General features: G+C 60.5%; 2 protein-coding genes across 5 annotated transcripts in view; one reads left to right on the top strand and one right to left on the bottom strand.

Moving 5' to 3' along the window:
• Nucleotides 1-3,492: 3,492 nt before the first annotated feature.
• MAVS (mitochondrial antiviral signaling protein) lies at nucleotides 3,493-12,868 on the bottom strand. 4 transcript variants are annotated; one of them, XM_064448860.1, is made up of 7 exons: nucleotides 12,845-12,868; nucleotides 10,785-10,914; nucleotides 10,490-10,664; nucleotides 9,877-10,109; nucleotides 8,807-9,476; nucleotides 8,049-8,203; nucleotides 3,493-7,484 (listed from the first exon to the last, which is right to left on the bottom strand). In XM_064448860.1, exons 2-7 carry the CDS (start codon nucleotides 10,899-10,901, stop codon nucleotides 6,810-6,812), a joined length of 2,025 nt encoding a protein of 674 aa, XP_064304930.1. In that variant the 5' UTR covers nucleotides 10,902-10,914; nucleotides 12,845-12,868; the 3' UTR covers nucleotides 3,493-6,809. The 4 variants fall into 4 exon arrangements, with proteins under 4 accessions (XP_064304930.1, XP_064304928.1, XP_064304931.1 ...); XM_064448858.1 differs by lacking the exon at nucleotides 12,845-12,868 and adding an exon at nucleotides 11,467-11,568; XM_064448861.1 differs by lacking the exon at nucleotides 12,845-12,868 and adding an exon at nucleotides 11,467-11,568 and having other exon boundaries at nucleotides 9,877-10,070.
• Nucleotides 12,085-13,775, top strand: part of PTPRA (protein tyrosine phosphatase receptor type A) — a 133,881-nt gene continuing 132,190 nt past the window's right edge. Inside the window, exon 1 of the mRNA XM_064448854.1 lies at nucleotides 12,085-12,208. The gene's annotated coding sequence lies outside the window, so the exon portion shown is untranslated. The remainder of the gene's footprint in view (nucleotides 12,209-13,775) is intronic.

Here is a 13,775-nt window from a genome sequence, read left to right as displayed (position 1 = left end):
ATGTGCGGCGGCTGCCTGGCCGGGGCGGGAGAAGGCAGGCTGATTGACACGCCAGGTAACTCTGGCAACGCAGGCGGGGGCTGAAAGGACAGACCGCAGTAGGCCCAGTCGGACCGGGCCGCGCGGGGGGCTGCTTTGCATAACATTTGCATATGCAGATAGCGAGGCCTCCTCCACCCCCTCACCGCGGGGTGGTTCTGACGGCCCCACAGCCTGCCACCCCACATACAGCCTGTGCCCCACACACAGCCACCCCACAGCCTGCCAATACGGCCTGCGCCCCACGGCCCTCCCTCCATGGCAGCGCGGGGCCGGCCTGGGGCCGTTTTGGCCTGGGGCCTAACCCTCCTCTCTACGACTCGCCCCCCACTGCAGCCCCTTGGGGAAGGCTGAGGCTGCCCCAGCTATGAGGGCCGGTCCCCAAGGCGTGCTCGGAGGCCACCGCTTTGGGGACTGCCTCCCTGGGCCGTATGGAGGGCACCTTACCGCTCTCTGCAGCTGCCTGAGAGGGGCTGGAGTGAGGGGGGGGTCGGTCTCTGCTCCCAAGTCACCAGGGACAGGACGAGAGGGAACGGCCTCAAGCTGTGTCAGGGGAGGTTTAGGCTGGAGATGAGGGAAAATGCCTTCCCTGCCAGAGCGGTCAGGCCCTGGCACAGGCTGCCCCGAGAGGTGGGGGAGTCACCGTCCCTGGGGGGGTTCAAACACCGTGCAGACGTGGCACTTGGGGACATGGTTTAGGAGGCCTGGGGGTGTTGGGTTGGCGGTTGGCCTTGATGGTCCTAGAGGTCTTTTCCAACCTTAATGACTGTATGGTTCTCTGGTAAACTGAAGTGAAGCAGCACCGGGTGCTCTGAGCTCAGCACACGCAGGAGCACAACGTGCAGGGCTCCGGCTGTGCGCAGCAGAGCTGAGGTTTCCCTCTCACAGAGGGAGAGAGGCGGACAGCAGAAAGAGGTTCTGTTCCCCTTCACGAGACCCCAGAGACCAAGCTGGATCCAAACTTCCCCTTCGAGCGAGAACCAATGAAAACACTCAAGTTCTCCAAAGAAGATCAGTCAAAAAACAGACACAACAAAATGGGGACGAAGACAGGAGGTTTAGAAGGAGAGACAGGATCAAGGGTCAAGGCTTCAGGATCATTCAACCCTTGGCTCCCCTGTAAATCACAACATAAAGTAAGCGCTGATGAATCTTGTTTTTTAAACTCTGACCCGGTGTTTATCAGTGCTGAGCCAACAACTCCAGCAGCAGCTGCCCAGCAGTGGCAGGATCGAGGCAAGCACAAAGAGGGGTGCGAGCACGGACAAACGGGATGGTGTTCAAAGGGAAAACCGGCTCCCAGGCTATCTTATGGCAAAACACCTCCTGGTATAATGCAATGGAGGTTCCCAGGCGGGATGTTAACGTATGTCTAATGATCCCAGGGCATGGCCAAGCATGTAACCACCGCCAGTGACCCATGGGGCTCTTCACCTCTACCCCGTTAATGTCAGCTCACCACAATCCTCAGGCATTAATTAGATGCCAAAGGGATAAGGAAACAGCGGTCAGAAAAAGGTGTAATAATTTCAGTAAGAATTTGCTGAATTCTGGTTGCTAGGGTGAAGAAAGGGCAAAGGGATCAGTCAGATGTAGTCTGCATAATGTTAATATCCTGTTGGGCAAATGCAGGAAGCAGATAAATGGGGTTGGTGCTGGTAAGAGATAAAGCATAACATCTCTGAATAAAAATAACCCTTCTTTATAAAAGCGTTGCCTTCATTTTGTTGAAAAACCAACTCACCAAGCTTCGCTGCCTGCAGCTCAGAGTGCCGCCAACCCTGAGCCCCGACCGCCTTTCCTGTGCCGGGGCCCTGAGTCAAGAGCTCGAGCCCTTCGTGCGCAGGACCCCAGGATCTGATTCAACCAGACGGTCTGGATCGCGGAGGAAGAAGCATGAGCAGTGCGCCGGGCTCAGCGTGCACGGTCCAGCTTCTCCCAGTCGCCCTGCTGGCTCCCAGCAGTCTGCACCTCAGACCTCTGCTTAAACACCTTCAGCGGATTTAAGTTCTCTTCTGAGAACTTGCGCAGTTCGCCTTTGGCAGCCACAGCATTCTGAGGAGACGACTTCTGCAGCTACATGCTGCGTCGAGAATCACTCTGCCCTCATTCGTCCTCAAGCTGCCGTCTGGGCTTCCTCTAGACCAGGACCCAGGCCTGCTCCAAAACAAGGTCTGGAAGCTGTCCCCAGTCCTGCCTGCCTCTTCCCTAATGGGACTGATGGCCACGTCTTCCCATGGCACAGCCAGTAGCGCCCTGCAAAGCAACACTTTCATAAACCTCTCACTTCTCGAGACCCCGGCGCAGATCCAGGCATTGCCACGAGCAGCTGACAGGGTTTTACCAGCCCCTTCCAGCAGAGCAGTGTGGGCTGCCAGGCTGAATCCCAGAATGGCGGGGGTTGGAAGGGCCCTCTGGAGCTCACCCCGTCCCACCCCTGCTGGAGCAGGCACCCCCAGAGCAGGGGCACAGGGCCGCGTCCAGGCGGGGGGTGAATGTCTCCAGGGAAGGGACCCCACAGCCTCTCTGGGCAGCCTGTGCCCCTGCTCTGGCACCCGCACAGGGAAGGGGTTTGTCCTCATGTTCAGGGGGAACTTCCCGTGTTCCAGCTTGTGCCCGTGGCCCCTTGGCCTGGCGTTGGGCACCACTGAAAAGAGCCCGGCCCATCCCCCTGACACCCGCCCTTCAGGTATTTATAAGCACTGATGAGATCCCCCCTCAGCCTTCTCTTCTCCCGGCTGAACAAGCCCAGGTCTCTCAGCCTTTCCTCATAAGGAAGATATTCCAGTCAATGCTCTCCATGCCCAACACACAACCCCAAAGGCCAAAGAGAGGGTTTTACAGAACCAGGTGCCCAGAGGCGGGCCGAGGAGGAGGAGGAAGAGGCGAGGAAGCCAAATTCCCAGGAGACGGTTCTCGATACATTAGAACAGGCTGTCCAGAGAGGTGGGGGAGTCCCCATCCCTGGGGGGGTTCAAACAGCTTGTAGATGTGGCACTTGGGACATGGTTTAGGAGGCCTGGGGGTGTTGGGTTGGCGGTTGGACTTGGTGATCCCAGAGGTCCTTCCCAACCTTAAAGATTCCATGATGTGCAGGCAAGGGTTCTCCAAGAAACCCAAACGCAGCTCCACGGTGAGGGAAACGCTCCAACTCCTGCAGATGGAGCCCCCTGAAATTACACCTGGCAGAAGTTGTATAAAGAGCCTTCTCTAAAAGCCCCCAGCATCTCCAGGGGGAAGAGCGAGGTGCAGGAACAGCAGCGATGCACCCCAGGGAAGGCAGAGGGCGGCTCTTTGGGCCCTTCCCTGCAGCCTCCGTGCTCGGAGCAATTCATTCACAGTTCGGGGATTTAATTCGCCTGCCAGCTTCGATGTGAAAACTCAGTCCACAGAGGCTTCAAAAGCTGACCTCCAGCCCCCCCATCCTACAAACACACACGGCAACCTTGCAAGTTGAGTATGAAGTGGCAAATAATTTTATTATATAGTTAGTAAAAGGCATTTTTTCTTTTCTAAAAGGTTGCAGGGAGGCAGTTCCCTCCCACAGGTTCACCCGCTGATTATGCTTTTAAAGTGCTGCATCATAACTGTGAAAATACACCCAGTCTTCTGCATGTTCACAGCAGAAAACTGAACGTGCGCTTTTATTGAGCCCGAAGGAGTGAGAAATCGGCTGTTTCGCACGAGCGATTCAACGCAAAAAGGCAAAGCGTACAAGCCGTTGCTAAAAAGTAGCGGGAAAATACGTGAAGAATTTTTCAGGCAAGTAAAGCACGAGAGAAGAGGGCCTTGGTGCGGATGCTGCTGGTTTGGGATCTCACACGTCCTCCGAATCACGCAGAAATCACATGGAGAAGGCACGCGCCCCCTCGCTGTAACGCATTTTGGGCTGGATCCTGCCGCGTGGTTATGCAGGTGCACAGAGTCTGCTTTATGATACGCAGCCTGCTTTATTTCAGTGCCGTATTCAGTTGTAAACATGACCCTTTTACGAAGGAGTTAGGATTTGGGGAGGTTTCTGTACCTACTGCATGTAGAGAGCAATTCTTAGCACTGGAAACTGCAGCTTTCCCAGGGATGTGATGGGTCTCTATGAAGGGAAAATTACAAAACCTGAGGGAAAAAAACAGCTTCCGGGGGATGACTGATGGGGAACCCCAGGTTCTCCCTACTCACAGGGAGGTTTTGGGCAAGTACCACGTTACCTTCAGCCGGCTGGGCATGAGCCAGCAGTGCCCAGGTGGCCAAGGAGGCCACCAGCCCCCGGGCTTGTGTCAGCACTGGTGTGGCCAGCAGGAGCCGGGCAGGGATGGGGCCCCTGTGCTCGGCCCTGGGGAGGCCCCACCTCGAATGCTGGGCTCAGGTTTGGGCCCCTCGGGACAAGAAGGGCCTTGAGGGGCTGGAGCGTGTCCAGAGAAGGGCAGCGGGGCTGGGGCAGGGTCTGGAGCACAAGTGTGCTGGGGGGCGGCTGGGGGGGCTGGGGGGGTTTAGCCTGGAGCAAAGGGGGCTGAGGGGAGCCCTTCTCGCTCTCTGCAGCTGCCTGAGAGGGGCTGGAGTGAGGGGGGGGCTGGTCTCTGCTCCCAAGTCACCAGTGACAGGTGAGAGGGAACGGCCTCAGGCTGCGTCAGGGGAGGTTTAGGTTGGAGAGGAGGGAAAATGCCTTCCCTGCCAGAGCGGTCAGGCCCTGGCACAGGCTGCCCAGAGAGGTGGGGGAGTCACCGTCCCTGGGGGGTTCAAACACCGTGCAGACGTGGCACTTCAGGTGCCCTGGGGCAGTTGGTTGGACTTGGTAATCTTAGAGGTCTTTTCCAACTTAATGATCCTACAGTTCTATGACCTCCAAACGGGGAGAGCATTCCCCATGTTCCCTCTCCCAGCAGAGGAGGCTGAGGGTGTTTAAAGGCACTGTCCCGTCCTCTTACAGGCAAAGCGCCGGGCACCGAGCAAGCAACGAACACCTCCCCGCTCACCTGCAGAGCAGCCCTGCCGCATCAAAATCAGCACCTCACTATCATGTAGATTTATTGTTCTTATCATTTAAGGGAGGCACTTCTTGCATTTGGGCAAAGGGAAGGCATCAGGAGGGACAAGCAGCCCCTCGCCCCGCTGTGGGGCTGACAGACCCTTCCCACTCCGGGCAGAGCTCCCAACACAACGGCTGCGCCGCTCCCCTGCCAGCAGGAGGGCTGTATTTTGGGAAGCTGTGCCGAACGGCAGGAATCCGGGGGGAATAAATTACTGGACACAGTAAAGGAAGGAAGAAGCACCAGCCTGGATTAGGAACACAGCCCAGCTGTCAGCACCAGGCCACTGCAGCGGTTTAAAGCCCACGGCATCCTTGCGGGCTCGCAGGATTCAAACTGTGCCAGCCTTCTGCTGTGCGGATCCACCAGCGGATCGCCAAGCGTTCGGCCCAGCCCTGCCTCCTGCCACAGCTCCCCTCCTACCCACCCCCAGCAAATCTTGCGGGGCAGGAACACCTGAAAGCCTGCGCTTAAAAAAAAAACCAAAACAAACAAGAAAACCTCTAGCTGCAATAACCCTCTAACTACAAAAAAAGAACACGTACTTTTGTTACTTCTGTGTCCCCATGCTTTCAGGAGGGAGCAGAGACTGCGAACAACCCGCGGCTGCACCGACCCGCGTGGGCAGCGTGGCTTGGGGTCACTAAGCTCTGCCCAGAGCTAGAGCCACGTGCCGACAGCGGCCAAGCAGGGCTGCTTCTGCCCCCGAGAGCCGCCCAGGGCAGGGACGAGCTGGGGAGGTTTATTTGGGTGTGAGGATTTTATCTTAGAAATCTTGCAGTCCAATCCCCTCATGCTCCAAGCTGATCCCCAGGGATAGCAAGGAAATTATGGGCTGCAGTTTTAAACAGGACCTTCAAGATCACCCAGAGGATCTCAACCGCCCGGTACGGCCTCCCCGCAGCACACAGAGCCGATCCTCTTTGTGTCCCAGCCTGGGCACAAGTTCCCCCATATCCCTCTCCCAGAGCACCAGGTATGGGGAAAGGCACGAACTACATCTGCCTCTGAGCCAGGCTCTAAAAACACAGCCTAAAGATCAAAGACCCCCAACAATCCTGCACAGGACCTTAGTGCTGGTACTGCGTGAAATGTTCCTCTTAAAGCACAATCCCCCTTTCCCTGGCTGGAAGGGGGTGAAATGAGGTTGATTATCGAGAAAACTGCTTAGATGCGGCTCTTTCCTGACCCTCAGCTTCATCCCCAGGGTGTCGGTGCTGCACTGAGTAAGGCAAATTTGACGTGAGGCGCTCGCTGAAGGCTGCTGCGCGGACCCTCAGGCAAGCTGAGATGAGCAGAGCCAAAAAACTGAGCTCCTCTTTTACAGGACGGCTGCAAAACCTCTTGTCACTGCACTGCCTGGAGGGACCCGGGCTCACCCTTCAGACCACCAGAACGTGTTTCCCTGGGGCCTCCTGGGACCAAACAAGGAAGATGTGGAGAATCACCAAGAGGACTTTCTTCTTTGACTCAAGGGCTTACTTCCTGAACGAGACCCTCTCTATGGGTGTTAAAGAAGTCTACAGGCAAGAAGGTGGTTGGGAGATGGTGGGGGAACAGACCCAAACCCAACAGTATCGCGCAACCAAGGCTTCTTCTAGCAAAACCTTCCAGAAAGAGATTTAACAACACCCCTACCGTGTCCCCCCCGCAGCTGTTCTTCAGGCTTCAAACGTGTCGGCCAAATTCCTGCAATGAGGAGAAATTGCCTCGGGGCTGAGCGACAGTCGCAGCATCCCACCCACTCTATTTCTGCAGTCGAGCGTACACCAGAAACGCAGCAGCTGAAATCAGGGCGATGCCCACAGCTGGGATGATGTACGGCAGGGACGGTCCGTTGCTGTCCCCTGGAGGGGCCGTGGCCTGAGACAAGCTGGTCTCAGTGCCACGCACCCTGCTAGAGTCAAAAATCGGGGAGCTTCCAAGCGGACGGGCTCTATCTCGGAACTCGCTGCCTGCCCCAAGCTGGGTGCTGGGGGAATGCTCCACATGGACCTCGTGGGTGCCCAGGGAGGTGCTGTCACAGCTCGCAGGCGGGTGGGAGTTTCTGCTTCCTTCAGCTGCCTTCTCTGCCCTAGTGTCTTCATGAGCCCCTGGAGCCGGGCATCCCGACAGCACTTCTCCTGAGCTCGAGCTATCTGTGCTCACCAGGAGCGGGTCGCTGCTGAAGGTGAGGCTATCGGACAGCCCGGAACAGGGGTTGCTGGGCCCCCGAGTGCTCGGGCATCTGCTGGCTGCCTCCTGCCCCTCCCCAGTCATGGAGAGGAGGATGCCCGGCTTGCTGAGCTCCACATCCCTCTCCACGTTACTGCAAGGAATCCAGATGCTCGTTGCAGAGCTCACCTGGGAGGCCATCCTCCTAGACGTGCCTTCAAAGCTTCCTGCAGCAGGTGGGAGAGGGTCCGCTGAGGCCGGGAGCACCTTTGGGAGACAAGAGGGGCTGGGTGCCACAGGGAGCATCCATTTGGCCTGGTCTCAGGCACCCACGGCACGCGACGAGCTGACTTTGGTGCTTAACCACCACATCTCCAGCCATGAACAGCGAGGTTGGGTCACAGGTGACTCCTGTGGCTGGGGGGCTGAGCAGGGCAGGGAGGTGCTGGGGCTCTGGGGAGCCCTTGGGATTTGGGAAAGGCATGGGAAGGGCTCCGGGGAGCCTTTGGGATCTGGGTGAGGCACAGGAATGAAGGAGGGAGAGACAACCAGTGAGGAGAGGGGTGGAAACAGGCACCTGGACGCCAGGAGACTGACTGGCAATTCAAGGAAGGGGAAATAAGGAGTCAAAGCCCAACAAACCTTGGCTCCCTTTTCCATGCTCCAAAATACAGCATCCAGACGGAGACATGAACACAGTGTGTGTGGGGGAAAGCCCCAAATACACTCGCTACCAGCTCAAAATCTTACACTGCAGCAGAAAATCTCCTGACTGGGGAAGTTCACAAGGACCTGAACGAAGCGCAAGTGGCAACAAGAAAGGTCACCTACTTTCTCCTTCGTCAGCATGGAGGGGGTGCTGCTGCCCATCTTCCCCACCAGCAGGTTTTCCTCTTGTACTGGAGGCTTCAAGGAGTCGTCACAGGATGGGGAAGCATCTCCGGGTGCAGGAGTAGCCACCAGGGTAGCTGTTTCCATCCAAGTATCTGTCAGGGAGGAAACAAAATATATTGCCTTAATCAAGAGACCTAAAAGGTAAGTTTTGCTCTTCCTCAAGGACGCTGCAACAGGATACTCGCAGAGCTGAGGGAGCGGGGTGGCCCCAGGCTGCCGAAATGGGGAGTGCAGATGCTCAACTGGGGTGTTTCACAAGGCAAATAAAGCAAGTGCCTCTGCCTGGTCCTGGTCAGGATGCAGTGCCAAAATACAGCGAGCAACAACTGGAGAGAAAACCAGAGGAAAACAAGCAGCCGGGCTGGATTTCCACACAGCCCAACCTTGCCCCCTTCCTGGAGGTGGTCACTGCGGCCCAGGAGGTGGGTGACAGCAGCACAGAGAGCCATTCTCTACACCTCCGTGAGCACTCACGGGCCACAAAGGCAGGGGTAGCCTGGCCTGTATCAACAGCTACAGCTACCACTGTTCTTTGGGGGGTCCCCACGGCCTCCTGGCAGGGCCCTACCCCACACTTCCACCTTCTCTGCCACCCTCCATTCTCACCATCAAGCAGGACGGGCATCTGCCTGCAGCTTCAGCCCCGCTCCCTGTCAGCACGGTGGCTACACGGAACTGCTGGGAAGGAAACCCACCTTCATCTCCTCCATGCTGCTGCAGCATCCCGACCCGTTTCTGCTCCGCATCGAACTGCTGCTGTATGAGGAGGGGGCTGCGCACATCCACGAAGCTGCCTGGGGGCTCACCAGGCCCAGAGCCAGGCATAGCATGGCTTTTTAGCAGTGAGTCTGGGGGCTGCGGCCCCCCAGTGCGAGCGGTCTCCTCCGGCCCCCCAGTGCGAGCCGTCTCCTCCGGCCCCCCAGTGCGAGCCGTCTCCTCCGGCCCCCCAGTGCGAGCCGTCTCCTCCGGCCTCGGGCGTGACTCGGTGGAGATGTAAAAGTCCTCTTCAGGTTCGTTCCTGGGCTGCTGGAGGCCGCAAGGGGCACCCACGTCCCTCAGCGGAAGAGACCTGCCCAGACCCAAGGCCGGCGCGCCGCGGTGCAGGTGGTTGGCGTTCCCAAAACACCCGTTGTCCACACACACCGGGTGCTTCTGGCGGCTCAGCCAGTCCCGGCCCTGCGCTGGGGGGGTGGCCAGTGGCATGGCAACGCTGGCTGTCCCGGGGGTCCCCACTGCCACCTGCACTGCCTTGAGGGGATGCGGGAGATGCCCCTCTCCGCCACGCTCATCGCTCGCTCTGTCACAGACTGAGCTCCCAGGCAGAGGCGGCTGGGGAGTCTCATGCTCCAGAAGTTTTTTTGGGACCTGGAAGGAAATGAGCTGTGTTAAATCTCTGTTTCAGGATGAGGGGATTTAGGACCATTGGGGTGCCCCAAACCCTGACCCGGTGACCCACATGAGCCTGGTGATGAAGGGAGTCTCTCCTTGGCACCCCACTCACAGGAGGTCTGCAGGGGTGCGGGGGCTGCAGAGGGGAGCCTGGACTAACAGAGCAGACCCTGCGCTCCCATCCATGGAGGAAAAGCAGGAAAGGGGAGCAGTTACAGGGCCACGTGCAGGCTATAAGTTAACAGATGCAGCAAACATGCAGCAGAGATTGGCAGTGAGAGGCTGCTTGGGATGTCCCTGAAGGAGCCTGGCCCTACCATGAGCTCCCTATACCCAAGGGACCTCTGCGTCAACGTCTGACGCATGCCCCACTCACCGATTCCTGCACCGGGGCTCTGGCGTCCAGGTCCTTGCTTGTGGTGGTGGCAGCACCAGGCAGGAGAGGTGGATGGCTGATGACTGGTGGCTCTCGGCATGGCTTCTCGGCCAACGCAGCGCCCGGAGCAGGGCTTGGCCTTGGGGATGGCGCCTGGGCACCAATGGAGGAGACGGCGGGACAGGCATCGCTGGCTGCAGGAGGGAGCGAGGCAGTAGCGGGAGCCGGGGGACCTGGAGGAGCCAAGGCAGTTTGTGAGCGGGGACGTCAGGGGAAAAGCCGAGAAGGCAGAGGCTGAGTGTGGGGCCGGGGCAGCCCCTCACACACCCTTACTCTGTCCTCACATCGGCCAAGCCCTTCACTCATCTTTCCATCTCTCCCCCGGGTGAGAAACCCAGACTACTGCCGACCCAAGCACCTTCGAACAAGGACCCTGCTGTCCCCGGCACGTCACCGGGGTGAGGGACACCCCTGGGGATGGTCACATACACCCCCGGACCCCTGCAAAGCCAGCGCAGGGACAGAGCCCAGCTGCTTGGCGGGTACCAGGAGACGTGGTTCCCATCTCCACCAGACCCCCGAAGCAGCGCTCAGGGACAGCGAGGCTACATACGAGCTTGCCAAGAGTCATATACGTGCTGCAGCTCGTCGGCCAGGTGCCCTGCGTTGTTCTGGCGCAGCGCGTCGATGAGATCCAGCACCCAGCCCTGCCGGCACTTCAGGTGCTGATAAAACTTATAGACGGTCGCCTGGCTCCCCCGTGTTTCCTCCCGGGCGTGAAGTTCATCCTAAATAAAACACACAGCAGATCTAAAGGAGGCTCTGGCTTAGAGGGAAGGCAGATATACATTGCCTGAGCTGTATGTTGGGGAAGAAGCTCAGCAGGACTTGGGAAAGCAGGGAATTACTCTGTCGGCATCGGTCAGGCAGCTCAGGGAATCGGCCAGCGACGCCACACGGATGTTCCTGAAATTCTTGAGGTTTTTCAGAATGTAGTCGTACACTTTGTCTTCGGCAAAACCCATCCTGGCTCAGCACCTGCCGGGGGGCAGAGAGAGAGAGAGGGTGGCTTAACATGAGCACAGGGGCTGCTCGAATGCTGGGCCTTTCTACAGGAGCCTGAGGTTTCCCAGCAGGGCCGGGCCCAGCCTCGCTGGGGCCGAGATGGACGCGGGGGGAAATCCCGGGTGGAAAACACACCAAAGCAGAACCACTCGGGCTGAAGCCGGACTCTGGGCTCGGCTCCCTCCACAGTAGCCCGGCTCCTGGCTCCTGCCTGTGCTCGCCCGGGGGGCCCGGCCCTCGCCACACGCCCGTGGGGCCGGGTCCCGCCGTGCCAGGGAGGGCCGAAGCTGGGTCCCGCTCCCTCCCGCGGCGCCGCGGCATGGCGGAGGGAGCGCGGCGAGGCAGGGAAATGGCAGCCCGGGAGGGGCAGACACGGCGGCGGCGGCAGCAGCACCCCCCTCCCGCCCGCCCGGGCAGAGCCCCGCCGCTCCCCAGGGGGGCGCTGGGGAACTTCGTGCTTGCAGCTAAACCCGCACACCCCGGTCCGGGCCCGCCGCCACCCCCCGCCCGCAGCAGCCCCGCTACCTGCGCCCGATCGCCGCCGCCCTGCGCCCCGGGGCACCGGCCCGCCCCGCCCATCACCCACTTCTCGCCGCCGCTGATTGGCCGCCACCTACGCCCATCGCGGTGATGGACAGGCGCTGTGAGGGTACGGGTGCTGTGGGTGGGGGTATGTCCCCCCGCCCGCCCGCCCGCTCCTCCCCGGGGCCGGCCGCGACCGAATGGCGGGGCGGTGCCGCGGCCCCGGCCCGGCCGTCACCTTGCGGCTGAGCGGAGCGGAGCGGGAGAGGGACGCGTCCTGCACCGGCAGGTGGCGGCAGAGTAACGGGAACCTCCCCCTACTACCCGGGGCAGCGGGCGAGGGATCCGGCTGGCCCCGCCCTTCTCCCCGCCCCTCACGGCCCCGCCCCGTCCCTGTCAGCGCAGCGCGCCCTGCATGGAGCCGCACCATGGCGGCGGCGGCGGGAGCGGCGGGAGCGGGCGGGCGGCTGTGGGGCCGCCGCTGAGGGCCGGCAGCCCGGCGGCGGGGCGCTGAGGGCCGGCGGCGCCGCCCCACCGCCCTCCCCGTCTCCCCTTCTTTCCCCTTTTTCCCTTTACTCTCCCCAAAACCTGACCCTCCCTCTCCCCCGCGCCCTCCCCCGGCGCGGCGTCCATGGTGGCGGCCGCTCCGCCGCGGCCTCGCACCGGAGCCCTTGGGCGGCGGCGAGAAGATCGGCGAGGAGGGAAGGAGCGGGCACGGCCCGGCGCCGGCCCCGCCGCCACGCAGGTGGGTGAGCGGCCGCCCGGCGGGGGCGGGAGTGGGTCCGGGGTGCAGGGGGGACCCACGCGTGTCCGCGGCCTCTGCGTGGGCCGGCCCGGCGTGGGGTGGCGTGTGTGTGGGGCGGCGTGTGTGTCCCAAGACATCGCCGTGTGTTTTAGTAATAATAATAATGATAATAACAATTACAATTGGATGGGGGGGGGTGTGAACTTTCACGCGTGGGGCCGCGGCGGCCCATGGTCCCGCCCCGCACCCGGCGGGCAGGCCGCAGGCAGACCCCACGGTTTGCGGCAGCCTCCTCCCCGCCAGCCTCACCAATCCCGGCCGCAGGAGGGCCGTGGGGCCCGTGGGCGTCGGCACCCGGGACAGCCCTGGGCGCCGGCGCTGTGCCCTGCTCCGTGGGTGAGCGACACACCGGCCGCGCTCAGCCCGACCCACGGCCGCCCCGGCGGCTCCTGGGGACGTACGGCTCATTTTCGGCAGGGGTGCGCCGCCCTGGCGGGCCCACGGCCCGGCTGCCGCCCAGCGCCGCCCTTCGGGGAGATGCTCCGCGTTGGAGGGGACCCCCCTCCTCGCCGCGGGGTCCCAGCGCTGCGACCCCTCCTCGCCGGCGTCTCCGCGCGTCCCAAACGGGAACGTTACCGGCGGCCGCGCTCCGGGCGCTCCCACGCTCGGGCAGAGGCGTCCTCCCTCCTCGGCCAGCGCCTGCTTATTTCTGATCTTGGATGTCATCAAGGGTGGAAAATGTGACAGGAAGGAAGGGAGGCTTTTTTTCCTCCTGCTAAATATGGACTGACATTAAAATCCAAATACTATCGTGAAAGGAATCCCAGTCCCTGTTTGTCAGAGGAGGGAAAAAACGATGTTTTCTGGCTTTTCAGCCGCGAGGTTCCAGCTGGGAAGTTTCGCAAGGAGTGGTGGGGTCCTTGCCGAGAGCCTCAGGAATTTACTTTGCTCGTTCACAGGATGCTCTCCGCAGTGTAGTATGCTAAAAAAATTAGTCATCCCTTCTCTGCCTGGCTGTGGCCAGGGGGAGCTGGCTGTGAGCACGCAGGGGGCTTGGAAGATATTTGGGGTATTTTTCCTTTCCCTTCTAGAAATGAAAGGGGCTCAGGCCAATAAAACTGCGGCCCCAGCCAGAGATTTTCATCCTTCTTTATTTTAATCCCTGTTGCTGCAGCAGCCTATGGCAGGGAAGGAGGTGCAGAGGGTGGCTGCAGCCAGTGCAGGGAGCCGCCGGGCTTGCGAGGAGGATTTTTGTCTGTCTCCGTCAGGAATCAGATGCAAACTCATGCCGTTATTCCCACGGTGAGGTTGGGAAACCAGCTTGATGCGGGGCTATGGGGTGAGGAACGGGACCCCTGGGACGGTCGCGGCACTGCTGGCTCCCCCGACAGCCTCTGTTGTGGCTGAGCCAGGGTGGTTTTTTTGGGGGTCGGTTACAGACCATGGCTTCGCCGGGAGCCAGGGGTGCTGTGTGACAGAGACGTGGTGGCTGTGCCAGGCAGAAAATGGGTGCTGCCGCGTTCCCCTTCCATGTATTCTTCTCCATCCCTGTTGCAGAGCTTTTTGG

The sequence above is a fragment of the Phalacrocorax carbo genome, chromosome 4, assembly GCF_963921805.1.
Source record: "Phalacrocorax carbo chromosome 4, bPhaCar2.1, whole genome shotgun sequence".
In the NCBI taxonomy this organism is placed as follows: Eukaryota; Metazoa; Chordata; class Aves; order Suliformes; family Phalacrocoracidae; genus Phalacrocorax; species Phalacrocorax carbo.
This window is presented reverse-complemented; position numbering and strand designations above follow the sequence as displayed.